This window comes from Oreochromis niloticus, linkage group LG16, assembly GCF_001858045.2.
Source record: "Oreochromis niloticus isolate F11D_XX linkage group LG16, O_niloticus_UMD_NMBU, whole genome shotgun sequence".
Classification (NCBI taxonomy): Eukaryota; Metazoa; Chordata; class Actinopteri; order Cichliformes; family Cichlidae; genus Oreochromis; species Oreochromis niloticus.
Genome location: NC_031987.2, coordinates 19,977,703 through 19,994,966, shown reverse-complemented (window position 1 = coordinate 19,994,966; position 17,264 = coordinate 19,977,703). Strand labels below are relative to the sequence as shown.

The 17,264-nt window shown below is 40.7% G+C and overlaps 1 protein-coding gene across 1 annotated transcript in view; it reads left to right on the top strand.

Moving 5' to 3' along the window:
* The first annotated feature begins 1,951 nt into the window (after positions 1-1,951).
* The window catches only part of nalf1b (NALCN channel auxiliary factor 1b), an 86,810-nt gene continuing 71,497 nt past the window's right edge, over positions 1,952-17,264 (top strand). The window contains exon 1 of the mRNA XM_003452935.5: positions 1,952-3,661. Within this exon, the coding sequence (XP_003452983.1) occupies positions 2,936-3,661 (726 nt within the window). The 5' untranslated portion in view covers positions 1,952-2,935. The remainder of the gene's footprint in view (positions 3,662-17,264) is intronic.

The following is a 17,264-nucleotide window of genomic DNA, read 5'->3' as shown; positions in this document are numbered from 1 at the left end:
GAGAAGCATCTGACCCTTCAGTAAGAAATGGTTGCAATGAAAGGGTGGCTTTCAAAAAACAACTTTTAAGGATATACATATGTGGTCAAAAGAAAGTTATAGTGAGTGTCTACAGCCATCTGTAAAATATGGTGATAGCTCTGCCATGTTTGGCATTGTATTTTAATCACTGGTGTTGGAGATCTTGTCATAAATTACGTTGTTATGAATGCAGAAAAGTACAATCACAATTTGATCCATCTGGAAAGCATCTGATTGGCAACAGCTTCTTTTTCAGTGTGACAATGATAACAAACACACTGCAAATACTGTGAAAGCATACCTGGATAGAAAAACACACACAGGACACTATCATTCATGGATTGACCTTCAAGAAGCCTAGAGAACTATTCCTGATGACTACTTAAAGAGATTTCAAGAAAGCTTGTCTAACAGAGCTCAGGCTGTGTTGAAGAATGAAGGTGGTCATCAAAAATGGTGACTGTCAAGCTCATTAGAATTGTGCAAACTCTTTTTTTTTGGCTTATATACTGTATTTCCACGCATGTTTGCACATTTCAGTAAATCACTGCTCTTATTTCCCATGTTCATTACAAAATAGAAAGAAACAAGGGGCCACTCAAGACTTTTGCACAGTACTATGGTACTATACACTGTACACAGAGAGACACAGTACACAGTTAGGGTCAAAGACAGAGCATAAAATTATGCAAGGGTAGAGACAATCCCAGCTAAATTAGGACATCAATCCCCCACAATGAACATCACAGGCCCCTGCAGTAATACGTGAGTGCAGTGAGTGATGAACAGGCATTCAAACACGTCTAGCTATGATACAACAGATGTTTGGCAAATCACTATGTGTGGTTTAAATTTCTAGCTAATGAGTCAACCAAACTCTGGGCCCAGAAAACTGAACTTTCAGCTGGTATTACATCTTAATGTGACTCACACAAACAGGGGTTCAGAAACATAAAGCAAATTGAAACTCAGTGTGTGACATTTTGGTAATAAATCAAATAACTGTGTTACTGACAACATGACAGAAGCAGCTTTTACTACTGCCTCGATCCTTGTGGGGTTGTTGAACACAAACACCTTGTCAGATACAGTTTTGTTATGTGATAAGTTCAGGTGGTTTTTTTTAATAAGCTTAAACCACCACACACACACACTAACACACACACACACACAGAGGAATAATCACATCTTTTCATTGTGTTGGTAACAGTTTTAATGAGCCTATTTAATGCTTCCTACAGAGAGGACAGTGGTGGAGTGGTGAGCTGTCTGTGAGGCTGAATTAAGGTTGCTGGAAGTTTTCCAACAATAAGGAAAATTCTGATTTAATTCCCCGAATTATTTCACATTTTCACTTTTTATTCATATTTTCTGGCAAAGGGAGGCTAGCTGCACTAAAACTAATTGGACTGAAAGAACTTTCTCCCCTTCAACAACAAATTGTACAATAAGCTGCCTCCCGCCTGGCCTCCGAGCACAAATTAATCAGGTAGGCTAATCATATCTTGTCTTCTCCACTATATGCAGCCCATTAACATTTAGCAACACTCTCTTGTCTCTTTGGTAGCACTCCAAGCCATACACGCTGACAATGATTAGTAGCTTTAAGGATGAGGATAAATACTGTAATTTACTTTCCGCGCCCTAAAGAGCAACTACCATCTATCTCTCCATCCCTCTCGCTTTTCCTGTCTGTCACTCACGCAGGGGCATTGCATGTAAAGCTGCACTGCAAGCCATGTGCTTGTTGGAAACCCACCGGTCAAACACAACGCAGGACGGGACCCGATAGAAGGGAACAAACAGTATTGTAAATCCTGCAAGCACAGACCTGCTGCTTGTTCAGCTGCTTTCTACCTCAGCGAGTCAAGCATGACTAATTTTCTGTAATCTGCTCAAAGCTTTTCTTTTCTTTGACCCTTTTTATTTTCAGCTTGTGGTTCGGCTTACAGCACAACTTACCTGGCCTGTGAAACGGACCGGATAAATGAATCTTAATGATTATATGCAAACAGTGAACGCGACCGCTTAACTGCATGCTTCTCAATGTGAAAGAAACGCGTCTATCCTGCACCAAAAGAAAGATGTCGCCACGACTCTTTGTTTTTGCTCCCCGCCGGGACAATATTTGGCGACTGTTACTCACGAAGACCTGAACAGATAGCCAAAACAACACCAACTACCCTTCTGTGCCTGTGGTCTCTCCCTCACCCTCCGCGCGTTTGTGTTTGTGTGTATGTGTGTGTGTGTGAGCGCGCGCGCGAGCGAGCGTATGTGGTGTGCATATAGGTAATAAGCTGCTCCGCCACTGCGCAACGATGGAGCTATCGCAACGATGGAGATGACGCAAACAGACCCAGCTCTCCGAAAAAGTGTTTCAAGACGAACATGGCGGCAACTTAACCGCGGTCCAAGATGACAATGGCCAACAGGAGAAAGGATTCTAGGTTTTTCGCCCAGGTACGGGACAGAGAAACTAGCCTGCCTGCATCAAAAGGGCTCGTTGCTCTCCTTTAAGTGAATCTGCAAAGCGAACGGCGGCAGACGCGCAGCATCAGCACCGAGAGGCTCGCAACAGCTGGTCTCCCTGCACCCCCGCCGAAAGAACAAACCCGGGGAGAGACGGTAGGGAGAGGGGGGCATGCGGTCAAAGAGGACGCCGTTTCCCCCCGGAGAGCCATGGAGAACCGGGATGCGGCAGCGCGAGGCTTAATCTGTGCGGGCTCGCTAATTGGATCGGAATAGCTCCGAGTGCTGCGGGCGCGATAGTGGAGCGCCCTGGACCGGCGGAGGCACGGCACCCCACCGATATACAGAGGAGAACCAACCGGAGTCCATCCCCCAACAAGTCAATGAGTATTGTGGCAGAGCAGCCCCCGCGGTGGAGTCGGCCAGGGCAGCACTTTCCTAAAATATGACCAGGGGTGCTTGGATGCGTCGGCAGCATGACGAAGGCTTAAAATACTGGTTTGCACCCCGAGAGAACGAGAAGCCATTTACCGAGTCGGAGAGGGCCCAGAGATGGCGACTGTCGCTGGCCTCTCTGCTCTTCATCACCGTCCTCCTCTCTGATCACTTGTGGTTCTGTGCCGAGGCAAAACTGACGCGAACCCGAGACAAGCGGTCGGGCGAGGGGCTTGCAATTACAGACATGGGCGAGTACCCAAACTACCGACACCACATCCAAACATCACCTGACCCCCAGCGTCTCGCCAGAGAGCAAGATGTTATTTTTCTAGGGAATTCTACCAAACCTCTGTGGCGAATGGACACCTGTCACCCCGACAGCCTGTCCAAAGACTGCTTTACTTTCACGGACGCGGAGACCGTGTGCCGGGGCCTCTCTGGTAGAGGGGAAAACGGGACACAGTTGGCGTACGTGAATCTGAGCGATTTGTACCTTTCTTTTTGTAATTCCTACTCACTTTTGGATTTGTTTTACGGGTTTACGAGTCTGGACGATATGAACTGCACCCTGGATATGGCCACTGGGGTGGATGTGCTGGGATGCAGTGAGTGTGTCCAGGCTTATCAGCGTCTTGACCAGGAGGCGGAGGACAGATACCACGAGTTTGAACTGCTGGTTCAGAAATACGAGACAGATGCATACTCGGTTAGGACGTGCATGGAGGAGTGCAAGGTAGGACTGACGAGGCCACACACACACACACACACACACACACACACACACACAGTGCATTTAAGGGGGTGGGTTCACAGTAGTCATGGCAACCATTGAGCATATCTGTCAGTATATTGGTATTTATTTTTCAGAGGTCATATTACCGTTAGGTTACCAGTGTCTCCACAGCATCTCTTAGCCTGTCAGCTGTTCATCATGAAACAGCATGGGGGGGACTAGAGCACAGCTCCACAGACACTGCTGCAGTCAATCATTCTCTATCAATCCTCCTAGTTTCTCCTTCTCTACCACTCCTGCCCTGTTAAAGGCTTCCTACGGCTGGGGCAGTGACAATTTGACATTTGGACAAAGGTCCACGCTTGTAACACAGCTCTGTGAATAGAAGGGAGGGCCTCTGAGTGGTGCTCGTTTCAATATCGTTAATAGCACTCCAGTGATTTCTGTACCTAATCCAGGCTTTGCATTGTCCCCAGTTTACTTGTTGTCCCAATAGCACAGCAGCCCCAGAGCACGCATCTCAGGCGTTTGACTTGCATCCGGGTTGTGCAAGTAAACAGCAGAGTATATTGAGGTCTGTATAATCGTCTGCACACACAGACACTTTGCCTTGTGTTAGCTTTGGTATCCAAGGCAGCCGTGTTGAACAATGAAAAACGAGCTGAGGACACATCGGTTAAATTACACTTCAACCTGTTTCATTTGTTGTGCACTGGACTGTTGCAGAGGATTGTGTCTGCATCAGCTGTGCATGAGGCTGTGTTCACTGTCCATGGTGCTGAAACAAAGCAAAGGCCTTTCACAGGATGTATCCATTTTCTTCAGCGATTGTATTTATTTTGACTATGTAGTTAACTGTAATGTCACATAGACCATTGCCAACCTAATTTCTTGGACTCTTTGGATAGGATATATCCAGTCTCTGTCAAGTCAATCCAAAACTGAACACCTTCATGTTCGGCTTAACACCCCTGAGAAATATTAATTATTTACTGTTGGGTCTTCCATGAACTGGATTGAGAACCAGCAGTGTTGAAAGTATAGAATATGGTAAATGACACTGGAGATGTGAGAGGAAGGCTTGACAAGGACAGAAGGGATTTATGATGTTAGCCTTGCTTGTACTGTATCTGGTAGCGGGTACAGTGCATGCATCATTAGCCTACAGGCACTGTATTTGTAGCTTGTTTCTGTGTGTATTTCTGTGTGTGTTTCATGCACCACAGTCTGAGCAATTTTCTCATGCTGAACACTGAAGTTTTGAAAAATTGTAACAGCAGTTATCGTCAAATGTGTCTAATGCCAGGCAGGCTGCATAATCACTACAACAGAACTATAACAAAGGTGGGGAAACTAACCTTGAAAAGCAGGAAATCTTGCATTCAAACTGCTGTCACAATTCTTCTGCATCCCAAGCTCATTTGTGCAAGATGGATGTTGTACGAGGGCAGATGGCCAGAATGCTGGCTGTGCTTATAATCTATGCGTGTAAACAGGAATAGTTAGTGGAACTATACCAGTGATAAACCACCACAATAAAATTGTACTCTGTAGTATGTAAATAGCATATTGTGAGTAATGTTTGTCAAAGAGTGTGTGGATGCATGGGTACAGTATGTACAGTAAGTGCATGATACTATGTACTTGCTATGATATCTTCAAGCTTCTTCCCTATTATGTCATCTAATCAGTAGTGTGCCTTTGCACTCCTACTCTTTGCTAATGTAATAAGACTCAGGCAGGGCTACAGCAGCCTTTTAGCCCCTTTATCCCAATTTGAATTGCTAATCTGCTTCAGTGACCTTTGTGAAAGCACAGTACCCCAGGCCTGCATCACAAGCTACAGTTCCTTGAAGAATCACTCTGCTGGACAATAAAAAGACTTTAGGCAGCTTGAAACAATAATTATTACTATTCATACTTATCTGTCTTATTTCTGTCTACCCGGGTCTCCCAGTCCTGCAAAGGCTTAACACTTAGTGAATTGACATTTTAACAGATAGTGTTTGTAAGTGCTTGATGTGTGCGTTGTCAGTGGTGTGCAAGTTAAGTAGATGAAAGAATGGCGATATCGTAGAATCAATGATGTAAGGTTGAAAGGTGAATTTGCAGGAGGTAACAGAAAGCTAACTGGCTTGAAGATGGAGAAATATCATAACTGGTAACAATATCAATATACACATACGTTCATAACTAGCCGGCTAATCATGAGCAAACTTAACAGTGGCCTGTCATCAATTTGGCTGCAGTATGTACATGTGTAGCAACAGAATAAAACATATATTTTATTTCACAAGGTCAACATTAGAGTATAACTCAACTTTATACAGTAAAGCTGAAAGAGATATTTTTGATAAAAGAATGAGAGGTATTTGTGTTAGTTTAGTATCTGTGAGTCAGAACAGACTGGTGCATGGTCAGTCCTCCAGTGTGAGTGCTAAAAATAAAAAAGAATACAGAGGCAAAAAGTATTTTTCATGAAATCCATTATTAGTGCTGACATTTAGAAATGCCCCTCTTATTGATCTAAGTTATAAATATCTTCTATTAAAAAGACAAGGTTGGTAATACTTTGCCTGGTAAATGTTATAAATACTCCTTAGTGCAACAATTGTGTATTTATCAATTAAAGAGCCAATATCTATTAATATTGGTTTTCAAAATAAAAACCTTCTTTACGTAACATCTTGTTTAAAAAATACCTTTTTAAAAGGAAAAAATGGCCCTGGAGATATTAATAGATAGCAGATTGGCATTACAATGTCAATATGAGATGTTGTCTTTGACTAAGGTAACACTCAGAGTCTGCATCGTGAACGTCTCTATAAAACCCAACTAATTTGCTAAATTAGCAGCCCCAGGTGAAAGTCATCATCACCCTGCTTTAATGTTATTTAAACCTGTCTGAAAGGCTGCTTTTTTCTCCCAAATCTGATGACGGTGGATATATTATTTTCCAACTTTAACAAGTAATTTCGGAGGATTATATGTCAGTCTTAGAAAGTGCTAATATATACTTTTCTTTTCTTTTCTTTTCTTTTCAAACAAATACTCAAACTGAAGTGAAAAACTGGCAACATGAAATGAAACGTATCAAAGCAGAAAAATCATAGTTAGCTCCATTATTGTTTGGACAAAGACATCATTTTTTTGTAGTTTACTTGTAGTTTTGTACACCACCACATTTGATTTGAAATAAAACAGCCAATATGTGATTGAAGTGCAGACTTTCAGCTTTAATTCAAGGGGCTTTCACTGTAAATGGTTTAAGAATTAAAGACATTTTTATAACTAGTTCCCCCATTTTGTGTGCTCAAAAGTAATTGGATAATTAACTGATAAGCAGTTTCACAGTCAGTTGAGGCAACCTGTTCCCTTGCTATTTTAGGACTGAAGTCGATTTTGTATTTTAAATCTTTTCACTATAATTTTAAATATGAGACCCAAAGAGGTGTCAGTGGAACTGAAGAGGGCCATCATTAGGAATGGCCAGACTGATTAAAGTGCATGATGACAGAATTCTTTCAATGGTTAAAAAAACAGAAAAAAACAGCTTCACATCTATTCGAGTGAAGAAGATTCTCAAGGGGGAAGATATATCATCATGTCTTCATGAATGGAGAGTTTACAACAAAATGCAAACCACTGGTTACACTTGAGAGCAGGAGTGGCAAATTAGATTTTCACAGAAAACAAAAAACTGGCTGCAAAGGTCTGAAGCAAATTCTTTGGATAGATGAAACCGAGGTGAACTTGCACCAGAAGGATGGGAAAATAAAGGCGAGAAATGAGCCGAATCATTCCACATCATCTGTCAAACATGGTGGAGGCAATGTTATGGCATGGACGTTTACAGTATGGCTAGTGCACTAGAGTTTATTGATGATGTGACCGCTGAGAGAAGTAGCAGGATGAATTCATGAAGTGTACAGGGCTATCCTCTCTGCTCAGGTTCAGCAAAAAGCTTCTTTCAGCTTCTTCAGAAAGCTGAACTTCCATATGTATATGCACGAAAAAAAACACACAATGACATCACAACACAAGAAAGCAGTTTAAGGCACTTACAATGGAAAAAATCAAGCACTGCAATAAATTCACTCAAAAACTCAATACTTGTGTGAGAGCTGTCTATGTATGATCTTCATCTGAGCATGTAGCATGAAATTATTATTTTTTTTGCTACAGTATCTGTCTGCACAGACAGAAATGAGCATAACCTGCATTTAAAGTGACGAATCGGGATTTCATGTATGACATACAACATAATTGAGGAGGCAGCAGAGCTATTTCACTGTGTACATAAATGTTTAATGTATATTTGTGTATGTGTTGTGTGCGTGTCGTTTGCCCACCCGCTGCCTATTCTTGTGTTGCTTTTATTCCTTAACCCATTTATGTTTTTCAAACCTTTTGATGTTGAATGTATCTGGTTACTTAACAATCGTACATGCGCACACGCACACGTACATAAGCTTTAATCAGGTTGTGTCACTGAGACGCTGAGAATAAGATTTGTTTTTCTAGGGAGACAAAAGAACATGAAACATTCATAAACAGCCAAACTCTATTTGTTTACATAAACATCGGCGCGCGCGCGCACACACACACACACACACACACACAGAAAGAGCCCCATGAGCAGTGTTTCCTGCAGGTCCAGACCTGACTGTCCCTTCCGGTGTAATTTAATTTGCACTCCCATAATTCTCTGCTTCTCTGGTGGCTGTGTCTCCAGGGGTCTGTCTCAACATGTTGATCTCCTTTCTCCCTATATCTGTCACTGTCTCTGTCTTACTTTCACATCCTCTCCCTCTTTGTCTTCCTCCCATCTGTGTCAGAGCTCTGAGGAACCAACATCACACATACATGTCCAGCATCTGTCTCTACGTCACCTCCACCCCTCTCTCTCTCATCCTCGTAGACTTTTGTCGTCCATCTGGGGGTCTTGTTCTCGCTTTCCCTCTGCCTTTCTGGAAACATGTGGGTGTTGAGCTGCTCGAGTGGTAGATACTGATCTAGGCTAAGGTCCTTTCCTTCCCTTCAATTACAGGCCTGTCCACATAGATCACTCTGTATGCTCCTCCACCATGCCTGTCTGGTCCTTTGCTTACTCAATCACCTTTTCTAATCTATTGCTTTCTGTTTCAACAAGACTCTTCAGCTGAGCCCTCATTTCATTTAGTTGTTTAGGTTTATGTGCTTCCACAGAGGCACTAAACACACAAAACAGCCACGGCTTGTGGAAACCCGTGTTGTTAGTTTATCAAGCATGTGGTCATAATGTCTTAGGTAAACTGAAGTAATGAGACAATAAAAGTGCTGTGCGCAAAGTCAGAGGATCACCATCAGTGCGAATACAGTTTTTTTCTGAAGGAAGCATTAATGTTTTTACCAGTTTTCATGTTAAGCCATCTAATATTTGAGTTTTAAAGTTTATTCCTCTCCTTAGAGAGGCAATAACACAACAAATTCCATTAAAAACTGGAATTTCTGCATAGTTTGAGCTTACTCATGGGTGGGAATTGCCCATTTGTGACAGAACTGTGGATTTGGAATATTTTCAGAGAACATCAGACTTTCCCATATTTTGGTTAGTAGTCTTTAAACCTGTGTCTCTAAACAAAAGCTGCAATAAGAGGTATTAATAATAGTTTGAGATTTTATTTGGTGTATCCAAGAACTGGAACTTATCTACTGAGAACCAAATAATCAGCATGGGTCATTAGACAACATCTTTGTAACATTTGACAGTAGTCCGTGTAATGATAATCGTACCCAACCAAACTGCACCCCACTGTGTCGAAAAAATCAAAACAAACTCGGAATTAAAAGAAGAAGGTGATCCAGAGCCACACGAAAATTTAATAGGTCCTTTCTTTTCACGCGCTCCACCTCTCTGCCAAGTTTCATGTAAAGCAGCCGGGCAGTGTTTGCCTAATCCTGCTTTCACACAGACAAACAAACCAACAAATGGCAATGAAAACATTACCTCTGCCAAAGAAAGCTTCAGCCGAACTATATGGAGTCTATTATAAGAGATCTCTGTGTGCATGCAATATACCGTTTGTCCTGATATTTCTCCTCAGCGTGACAGAGCGGATATATATCTATATCTATATATCTATATATCTATATATGTATATACATAAAACTTTAAAGGTGAATATTGTTTTTAGTGGTGTGCAGAGTGGAACACCACCATGATTTTAGTGGTGTGCAGAGTGGAACTCGGTAAATAATCACCTTTCAGTTCTTTTTCCTCTGTTGATCCAGAGACAGAGAGTAGTAGAAATCCCCATCATCTATGAATAGCAAACATAGTGCTGTGGACCTGGCATCGTCAGCACTGAAGACTGCTGAATAAAGCACATGCTAAGCTAACCTGCACTTTTCTAGTCTTTTACTTTCACCATCACACATCAGAGGTTTTGTACTCTGATAATTTCCGACCATATTTTATGCCCAAGTGTTTGATTTAGAAGCTGCAAGTTGTCCCTAATTTGATTACTTCATCTATGCCCCACAGCCCTGATTTAAAGCAAAAATGAATGCAGTCTGCCATTATGGTGACAGGTTTCAAACGTTTACCATATTGCCCATCCCATTCATATACTGAGTCTGGGATCTCTGGGTGGTCACTGGTAGTGGAGCTTTAAAAAGCCAAACCGATTCAGCATGTGGTTCTGTTAACACCTTTTATTTTAATAGAGATGTATGCTATGAGATAAGCTGTTGTTTGATGAAATAAACAGCTTTTTATATAAATTAAATGAAGGAAGGCTTTGTCAAGACACATAACGTACAGATGGTTCTGCTATCAACACAGACAGCATGGGCCTAGTGGATGTCCTGCACTTTTGTCTCTCAAATTTAATCAGGGCTCTGTTGCTTTTCTGCACAGCTCAAATAGATGCAGGGAAACTCCCCTTCATATGAGCTGCCAGTGTTTGTTTCTCCCCAGGCAGGAGATAAGGGAATGTGTCTGTTCAAGAAGAACACAGCAGCACTCCCATGGAAACGCCTCCTCATCATCCTCAATTCCCCGTCTACACAACACAATGAGACCATACAGTTCCCTCCTTCACTGCCTGGAGCCTCAACTCCAATCAACACATCCACAACCTTTTTTTTTTCATATATTTTCTTTATTTCCTTCCCTGAACCACTACTCTGGCAGAGATTTTCTAATAATGCATCCCCTGTTTCAAAAAGTCAAGTGTAGGGCTGTATGCATGCACGTGCAGATGTGTCTCATGGCCTGTTGTGTGCAAACTGTTGTGTGCAAACCACATGTGTTCAGCCAACTGCTTTAGGCGATAGCCTAACTTGACAAATAATGAGATGAAAGTTGCAAATTCATTCTTTTACTGTCCTCAATTCAGTGATATGCATGTCATAAACTAATTAGGACTTTTACAAATGCACACTTGGCTATCTGTCTCTCCTCTCCTCTCTTTCACTGGTATGCTTGGTTGAATGAGTTGGCGAGTGGGTGATGTGTTATGTTTGATTTTCTGTGACAAAGTGAAAAGAGAAAAAGGACAAGAGAGAGTGGAAATAAATTGATAACTGTATGAAATGCATTAAACATTGGAGATATAAAGTCTGCAAACATCAAGAACTTATTTGTTCATGATAACAATACTTTTGAGGTGTCTCACATCCCATATTTATCCAAATCATCAGTATAACAGAAAAGATCTGTATGTTTATGGGAAGACTTTGTACTTGTGGCCAGGATCTGAGTACGTTTTACGAAGGAAGATGACAAATGGATGAACTAAAATCAATGTTACAAGCTGGATTTTAAAACACAAGCCCTCTGAGACAGAAACATACTCGGCAAGTTGCCAAACTGTCACTGAATTCGTTCTATTGATTTCTGTTAAAAATGTGTGCAACACAGTCTGATTGCAATTTGTAAAATAGCTTTTGTAGTATTTCCAGATTCAATGAGCAGCAGTGGTGTTAGTTGTGTTAGTCATGGGACTTTCACTTAAGAGACTAAAATCTGGTCTCGCAGACCAAAGTTTCAGTCACACCAAAGGAAGAGATCTTGGTTTTTGGGTTGAAATGTTACAGTCCCATCAGATAGTCTTAAAAAAATATACCGCATGGACAACACTGTAAACAGGGGAGGGATCTCACTATGTTCAAGTGCTACTGTGACCAGCCAGTGAAGTTCTTCTTTGTGCTGGGATGCATAGTACATGTTAACTCAGTCCCTGTGCATAAGCTTGACAATGATTTATAAACCCCGATTTGTTTGTGTGATAGAAAGTGAAACAGGCTTATCTAATTGAAAAAAATAGAATACATTCAATAATAACTGTATTAATGCTGCTCTGTTGCAGTTAATTGTAAAGCAGGGAGTGGTCGTCTGTTCTACTCTGACATGATTTTAGAATTATATCAATAAGCTGCAGTGGCATAATACATAATAGAACAGGACATAAATTATTCTTTACATACAAAAACACATGAATTATAAATAGAATTAAGGTAGAAAGGTGGACTAAATAATTTAGTGAAGGACAGTGGAAGGCAAGAAAATGATATTTTTGCTGTCAGCTGAATATGGATATAATAGACAGATAAATACTGTTTTATTCAGTCTGATACATGTGTATGTGATTCCCTACAGCTGGACAGTATCCAAGCTGACTGCAGCTTTTTGTCACCTCCCCCAGGCTGCAGTCACAGGCTCGTCCTCTCTCCAGACAAGAATTCATCTTTAATGATCCAACTTTTTGTCCATGCATGGATAGCATGCTAGTTTACCCTTAGCTTTTGAGGTAGCACATAACCTGTGAGGAAAAAAAATACAGCCTAAACCACCTATCTTTATCCTATCTTTAGCTTCCTTTAAGTTATGCCCAAAAGATAAACCCAAACATAACAATTTGAAGGTTAGTAGATATACATGTGTGGGCTTTTTTTCAAACTACTCACATGTATCAGATTATCTATATATAACTGCAAGAGGTGATCACAAAATCATTCTAACAAGATGCCAGAAAAAGTGTTAATGGGGTTGCCTTTCCAAAACACTGGAAAGCTTTTGTCCTCTCAAAGTGCATCAGTAAGCGGAACATGGAAGTAGCTAAGGTCTATTCCCTCAGCTGAAATGACACTGAAATTGACCGTTATGGTTACTGTCACAGTGAAAGCAACAAAAAGAAAGCGGGATAGTGATTTTCGCATATAAGGTCACACAGGAAACGTAATCCCTAATCCTATACAGGATAAGTGCAACCACTCAACGATCTGTATTTGGTCTGCATACGTTTAGCCATGTTTTTAAAGTCCTGCATTCAAATAGCTTACATTCTCCTTAGACTATCAGCCATTTACATGTGAGGATTGGACCTAAATTACTGTTACGATCTTATTTTAATTATTGACAGATAAGTAGTATTGCTGTAAACTGACTGGTACTCAAGTAACGCTTTTCTACTCATTCATACACACATTCTTAAAAGTGCTTTTTTCCTATACTTAAGTACCTTGTCTAACATTTATATACACATGGATGTATTAGGGGCAACGTAAGGCTTAAGGATCCAAGAATATGTGGATTGGAATAGCTGGGGTTTGAACCTGCTGAACTCATGCAAGTTTAGCTTATTGATGGTGACTGACTGACACATTTTCTTACTATACAGCAGCCAAAGGAGCGTAATGAAATAAGAGCATGGAGCGTGTTATATGCAACAGGTTACCTGCAATGAGGAGCAAAACTTTTTTCTTTCAAGTTATTGAATGTGGGTCATCAGTGTGTTTGCACTACTTTAAGCAAAGACCTTTCTCAGCTTGCTAAACTGCTAAAGTTTTAAGCATTCTCAAGTACATAGCTTAGTATTGCTGTGGTGTTTACCTTTAGGTACATTATATCAGCCTATAGACGTAAGCAGGACTGAGTTTAAATTGCATGGAGCTTGGAAAGACTTGGGGCTGGTGTTAGCTCTCTATATTGGAAGTAAGCCTGCAGAAATAAAAGGTGGGTAAGTGAAGAGGAAGGTGTAGCTGTAGCAAGGTGTTAGGATTGAGGATTATGTCTTCCTGATGTTTTAAGCACATAATACCTGACACAAAAAATGAAATACAAAGAAACTGAGAATTTGTCCATAATTGCTAATGTTGAGTTCAACATGCAAATTAGAGCAGGTTATGTGCTTGTGTGTGTAATGTTTCCACAAGCAGTGGGACTGTGTGTGCACAAGCGAAGGGGTCTGTGCTTCGTTGCCTCATTGAGATTCTTGAAAATGAAGAGTAGTCAGTTTAAGCTGACGTTAGAGCTGCCTATTCAGTCAGAGGTTAGGAATGGGACTGACATTTTTTGTTTTATTTGTACATCGTTCTGTTCTTAGATTGTCAAATGACTGAATTTTGACTGAATGCAAGTCAATCCCATCATTGTGCATAGCTACAGCAGGCCTAGCGGTTAATGGTTAATGGTGGGTTTACAGCTACAGACGCCAGAAGTGGAAAACAGACAGTTCTCCTTCCGAAGCACTCTACTCTCTGTTCCTATCCGCTCTCATCAGAGGAGCAAATACTTCCTACTAGCTAAACAAACGGTTGAGGCTCTTCATATTATTTACCTGATCTGACCTGAGACAATAGGCCAAAGCTTCTAAACAGAACCCAGAGCAGGTAGAGATTCCAGTTTTACTCGGATTACTTGAATTGAGATACATTAAAAGGGTGTTATGGACTTCTTCATTTGTTGCTTATCTGAGCTGCCTGAAGTGCAATTAAACTACATCTGTATTGTCAGCATCGGTATTGGACAAATGGGGTCCAAGATAAGAGAGGAGAGGAAGAAAAAATAAACTCATGGCAGCAATAGTAAAGTGAGCTGAGAAATCTTCAGTCTGAGCAGAGAGACAGAAAGCAGTCACAGTTCCCAGACTCTGGTGACATTCTCACATTACTGACTCATCACCATCATCAGTAGCTCACAGCATGTCCTGATTCAGAGACAGCATAGCAGAAACAGTGAAGGAGGATAGATACATGTACACGCAGTCTAATGTGTATAAAATTGTACTGTAGTGTGCGCACACAGTACGAGCACGCATATAATGTAGCACAACCGACAAAACATGCATGGGAGAGGGGCTCACAGCCAGCAGGTGACAGAAGCAAATGTAAGAGGGTTGGACATGGAGACAGAATGACAAATGAATGGTTAGATTAGAGGAAACACCAATGATGTGTGCAGCTTGATGGGATTGTGTCAGACATCCCTGACATCCCCTGACATACTGTATTTTCCCTGGGTTTTTGTACAAACAATTGATTCGAGCACCTAGTCCCCCATAATCCTTTCCATTTTAATCAGACCAGCATTTCTGTCACTGAATGAGTGCGTATGCAATTGTGGAGTGTGTTTGCATTAGGGCGTAGTGGCACAGTGGGATGCTGTGCAGTAATTGTTTTCAGAGTCACTGAAGGAAAATAGCTTTAGAGGTGAAATTTGAAATGAACTTTCCTTACTTTGAAGAGTTTGGCTGAAAATCGATACTGACCTCAGGACTGTCTGATGAGTAGGAAGCTGCAGCTTGATGATCATTCGCTTATTTTAGTAGTCACATGCAGAAGCGGCATGTGGGAACCAGCTGTGTTGTGTTACAGGATTACTCCACACTAGAAAATAAAAAGTTGGGAAAACTCAAACTATCAAATCAACAGGAAATTTTCATCATTAATGAGTTTATTGTTGACTTTACAGGAATTCTGCCAACTTGAATTTTCTTGTCCATCTGTTTACATGATTGTTTTGACAGTAACAATAACATTTTGGTTTGGCACAGAGTTTTAAACTAGACTTCATTCCTAAAGCAACCCTCCCATTCATCTTGGACCAGCAGTGAGAGTACACGAGCTTGTGACCAGTGTTGGGGTCGTTACTCCAACACTTTTTGTGAGAACAAGCAAAGCAAATAAAGCTAAAACTAGACATAAATTAAAATGGTTCAAAGTGAAGCAATCACTCTCCTTTCCTATCAAACAGCATTGTTAAAAAGCTCCTGGCCTGTTTGCGTCCAGTCATTTGCATTACTGCCATCTGGTGGCCATCTTGCAGTTGGCTATTTTTGCTAAAAGCTCTGCTTTTGTAGTCATAGGAAACTGTAGTTGTTTCTATTTCATGGCCTTGTTTGTCTCCTGCAAACAATTACTTGAGCTGGGTAAGATGAGAGGCCAGCAGTGTTTTTCTAGTGGTTTGCTAATTTTTATTGTGGATAAACGTCTAGTCATTCAGGTTAAGCTGATGGGAGACCAGGTTGTTTCAGGCTCCGTGGAAACTAGCTAGCATTCCAAGTAAAGCAGCTTCAGTGATTCATCAATGTAACGGATGAGTTTCTGCTTGCTAACCAACTTGGCCAATATGTGTGATGTAGAGACGATGGAATGTAAAAAATTGTTTTAATAACTCCTTTAGTACATTAGTGAGGAAAGCTCTGATGATGGAGCTCTTACTGTGTGCGATCTAATAAAACTGAAAAGTTGACCAGGTGCAAGCTCAGCCAGCACTTTCAGATTAGCATCTATGAGAAATGACTTGGTTGAATGAATGTAATAAGTTTAACCAGCTATTTTGCCAACACTCCACCTTCATTTCTCATTAATAGTTTTAATTATTAATAATTATTTTAATATAAATTTTAAAAAATTGAGATACAGGTCTGTGTTTCTGAACCCATGAAGAATTATTTTTATTGGATATGTGGTCCTCACAGGACAGCCATTATGCCCATATGGTTTATAGAATATGATACTGGACATTAAATAGAATATAAAGTATTTAAAATTAGCTTAAATTTGAATATATACAGCAGTAATATTAATCAATTTAATGTTGATGGAGAACATTTTTTTGCAGAATAAATACTTTTACTTTTGATCTAGTAATACAGTTTTGTTTGTAGTGAGGTTTTTCATAGTGTTTTATTGCTTCTTTTCCCAAGGGAATGGTTTGAAAATTCCTCCACCACTTGTCATTGTCAAGTAATAGTGAGCAATTTTTAGTAAAATGCTATATGCTTAATTAAATGTGGAAGTAAAGTTATCGTAGGCATGTCAGAAGAATGCAGAAAGGTGAAGATGTCTATGTAGAGTGCAGACATGCAGCACAAATGAGATGTTTTAATCTGGGAGTGGGGTGTAAATGTCTCTACCTGCCTTTTTATACAAGTTACCAAGCACCACTCTATTACACGTTACTCATGACATTTCTTAAAAGTAATGCAGCACCGCAGAAGAAAGTAATGCATAATAAAGTAATTTATTTCACACATTCTTACTTTCACACTACACCATAATTGGCGTTAAAGTGATCGCCACACTGTTTCTGCTGCAGAAATGTGTACAGGTAGTTAGCACTGTTAGCACTCTGTCTGTTTAAATGCTTGCGAAGAGCCAATGTGTTGTGATGGCAGTATAATGCAGTTATTTCTTTCGTGAATCCAAATTGCTCTTCGTCATTGTGCTCTTGTCCTTTTTGTGCAATGAAAAGAAACCTAATGTCCATATCGCCACGCCTCAAAAGTTATAGACTGCTTCACCACTGTCCTCCTCCCTGCACAGAAACATGAAC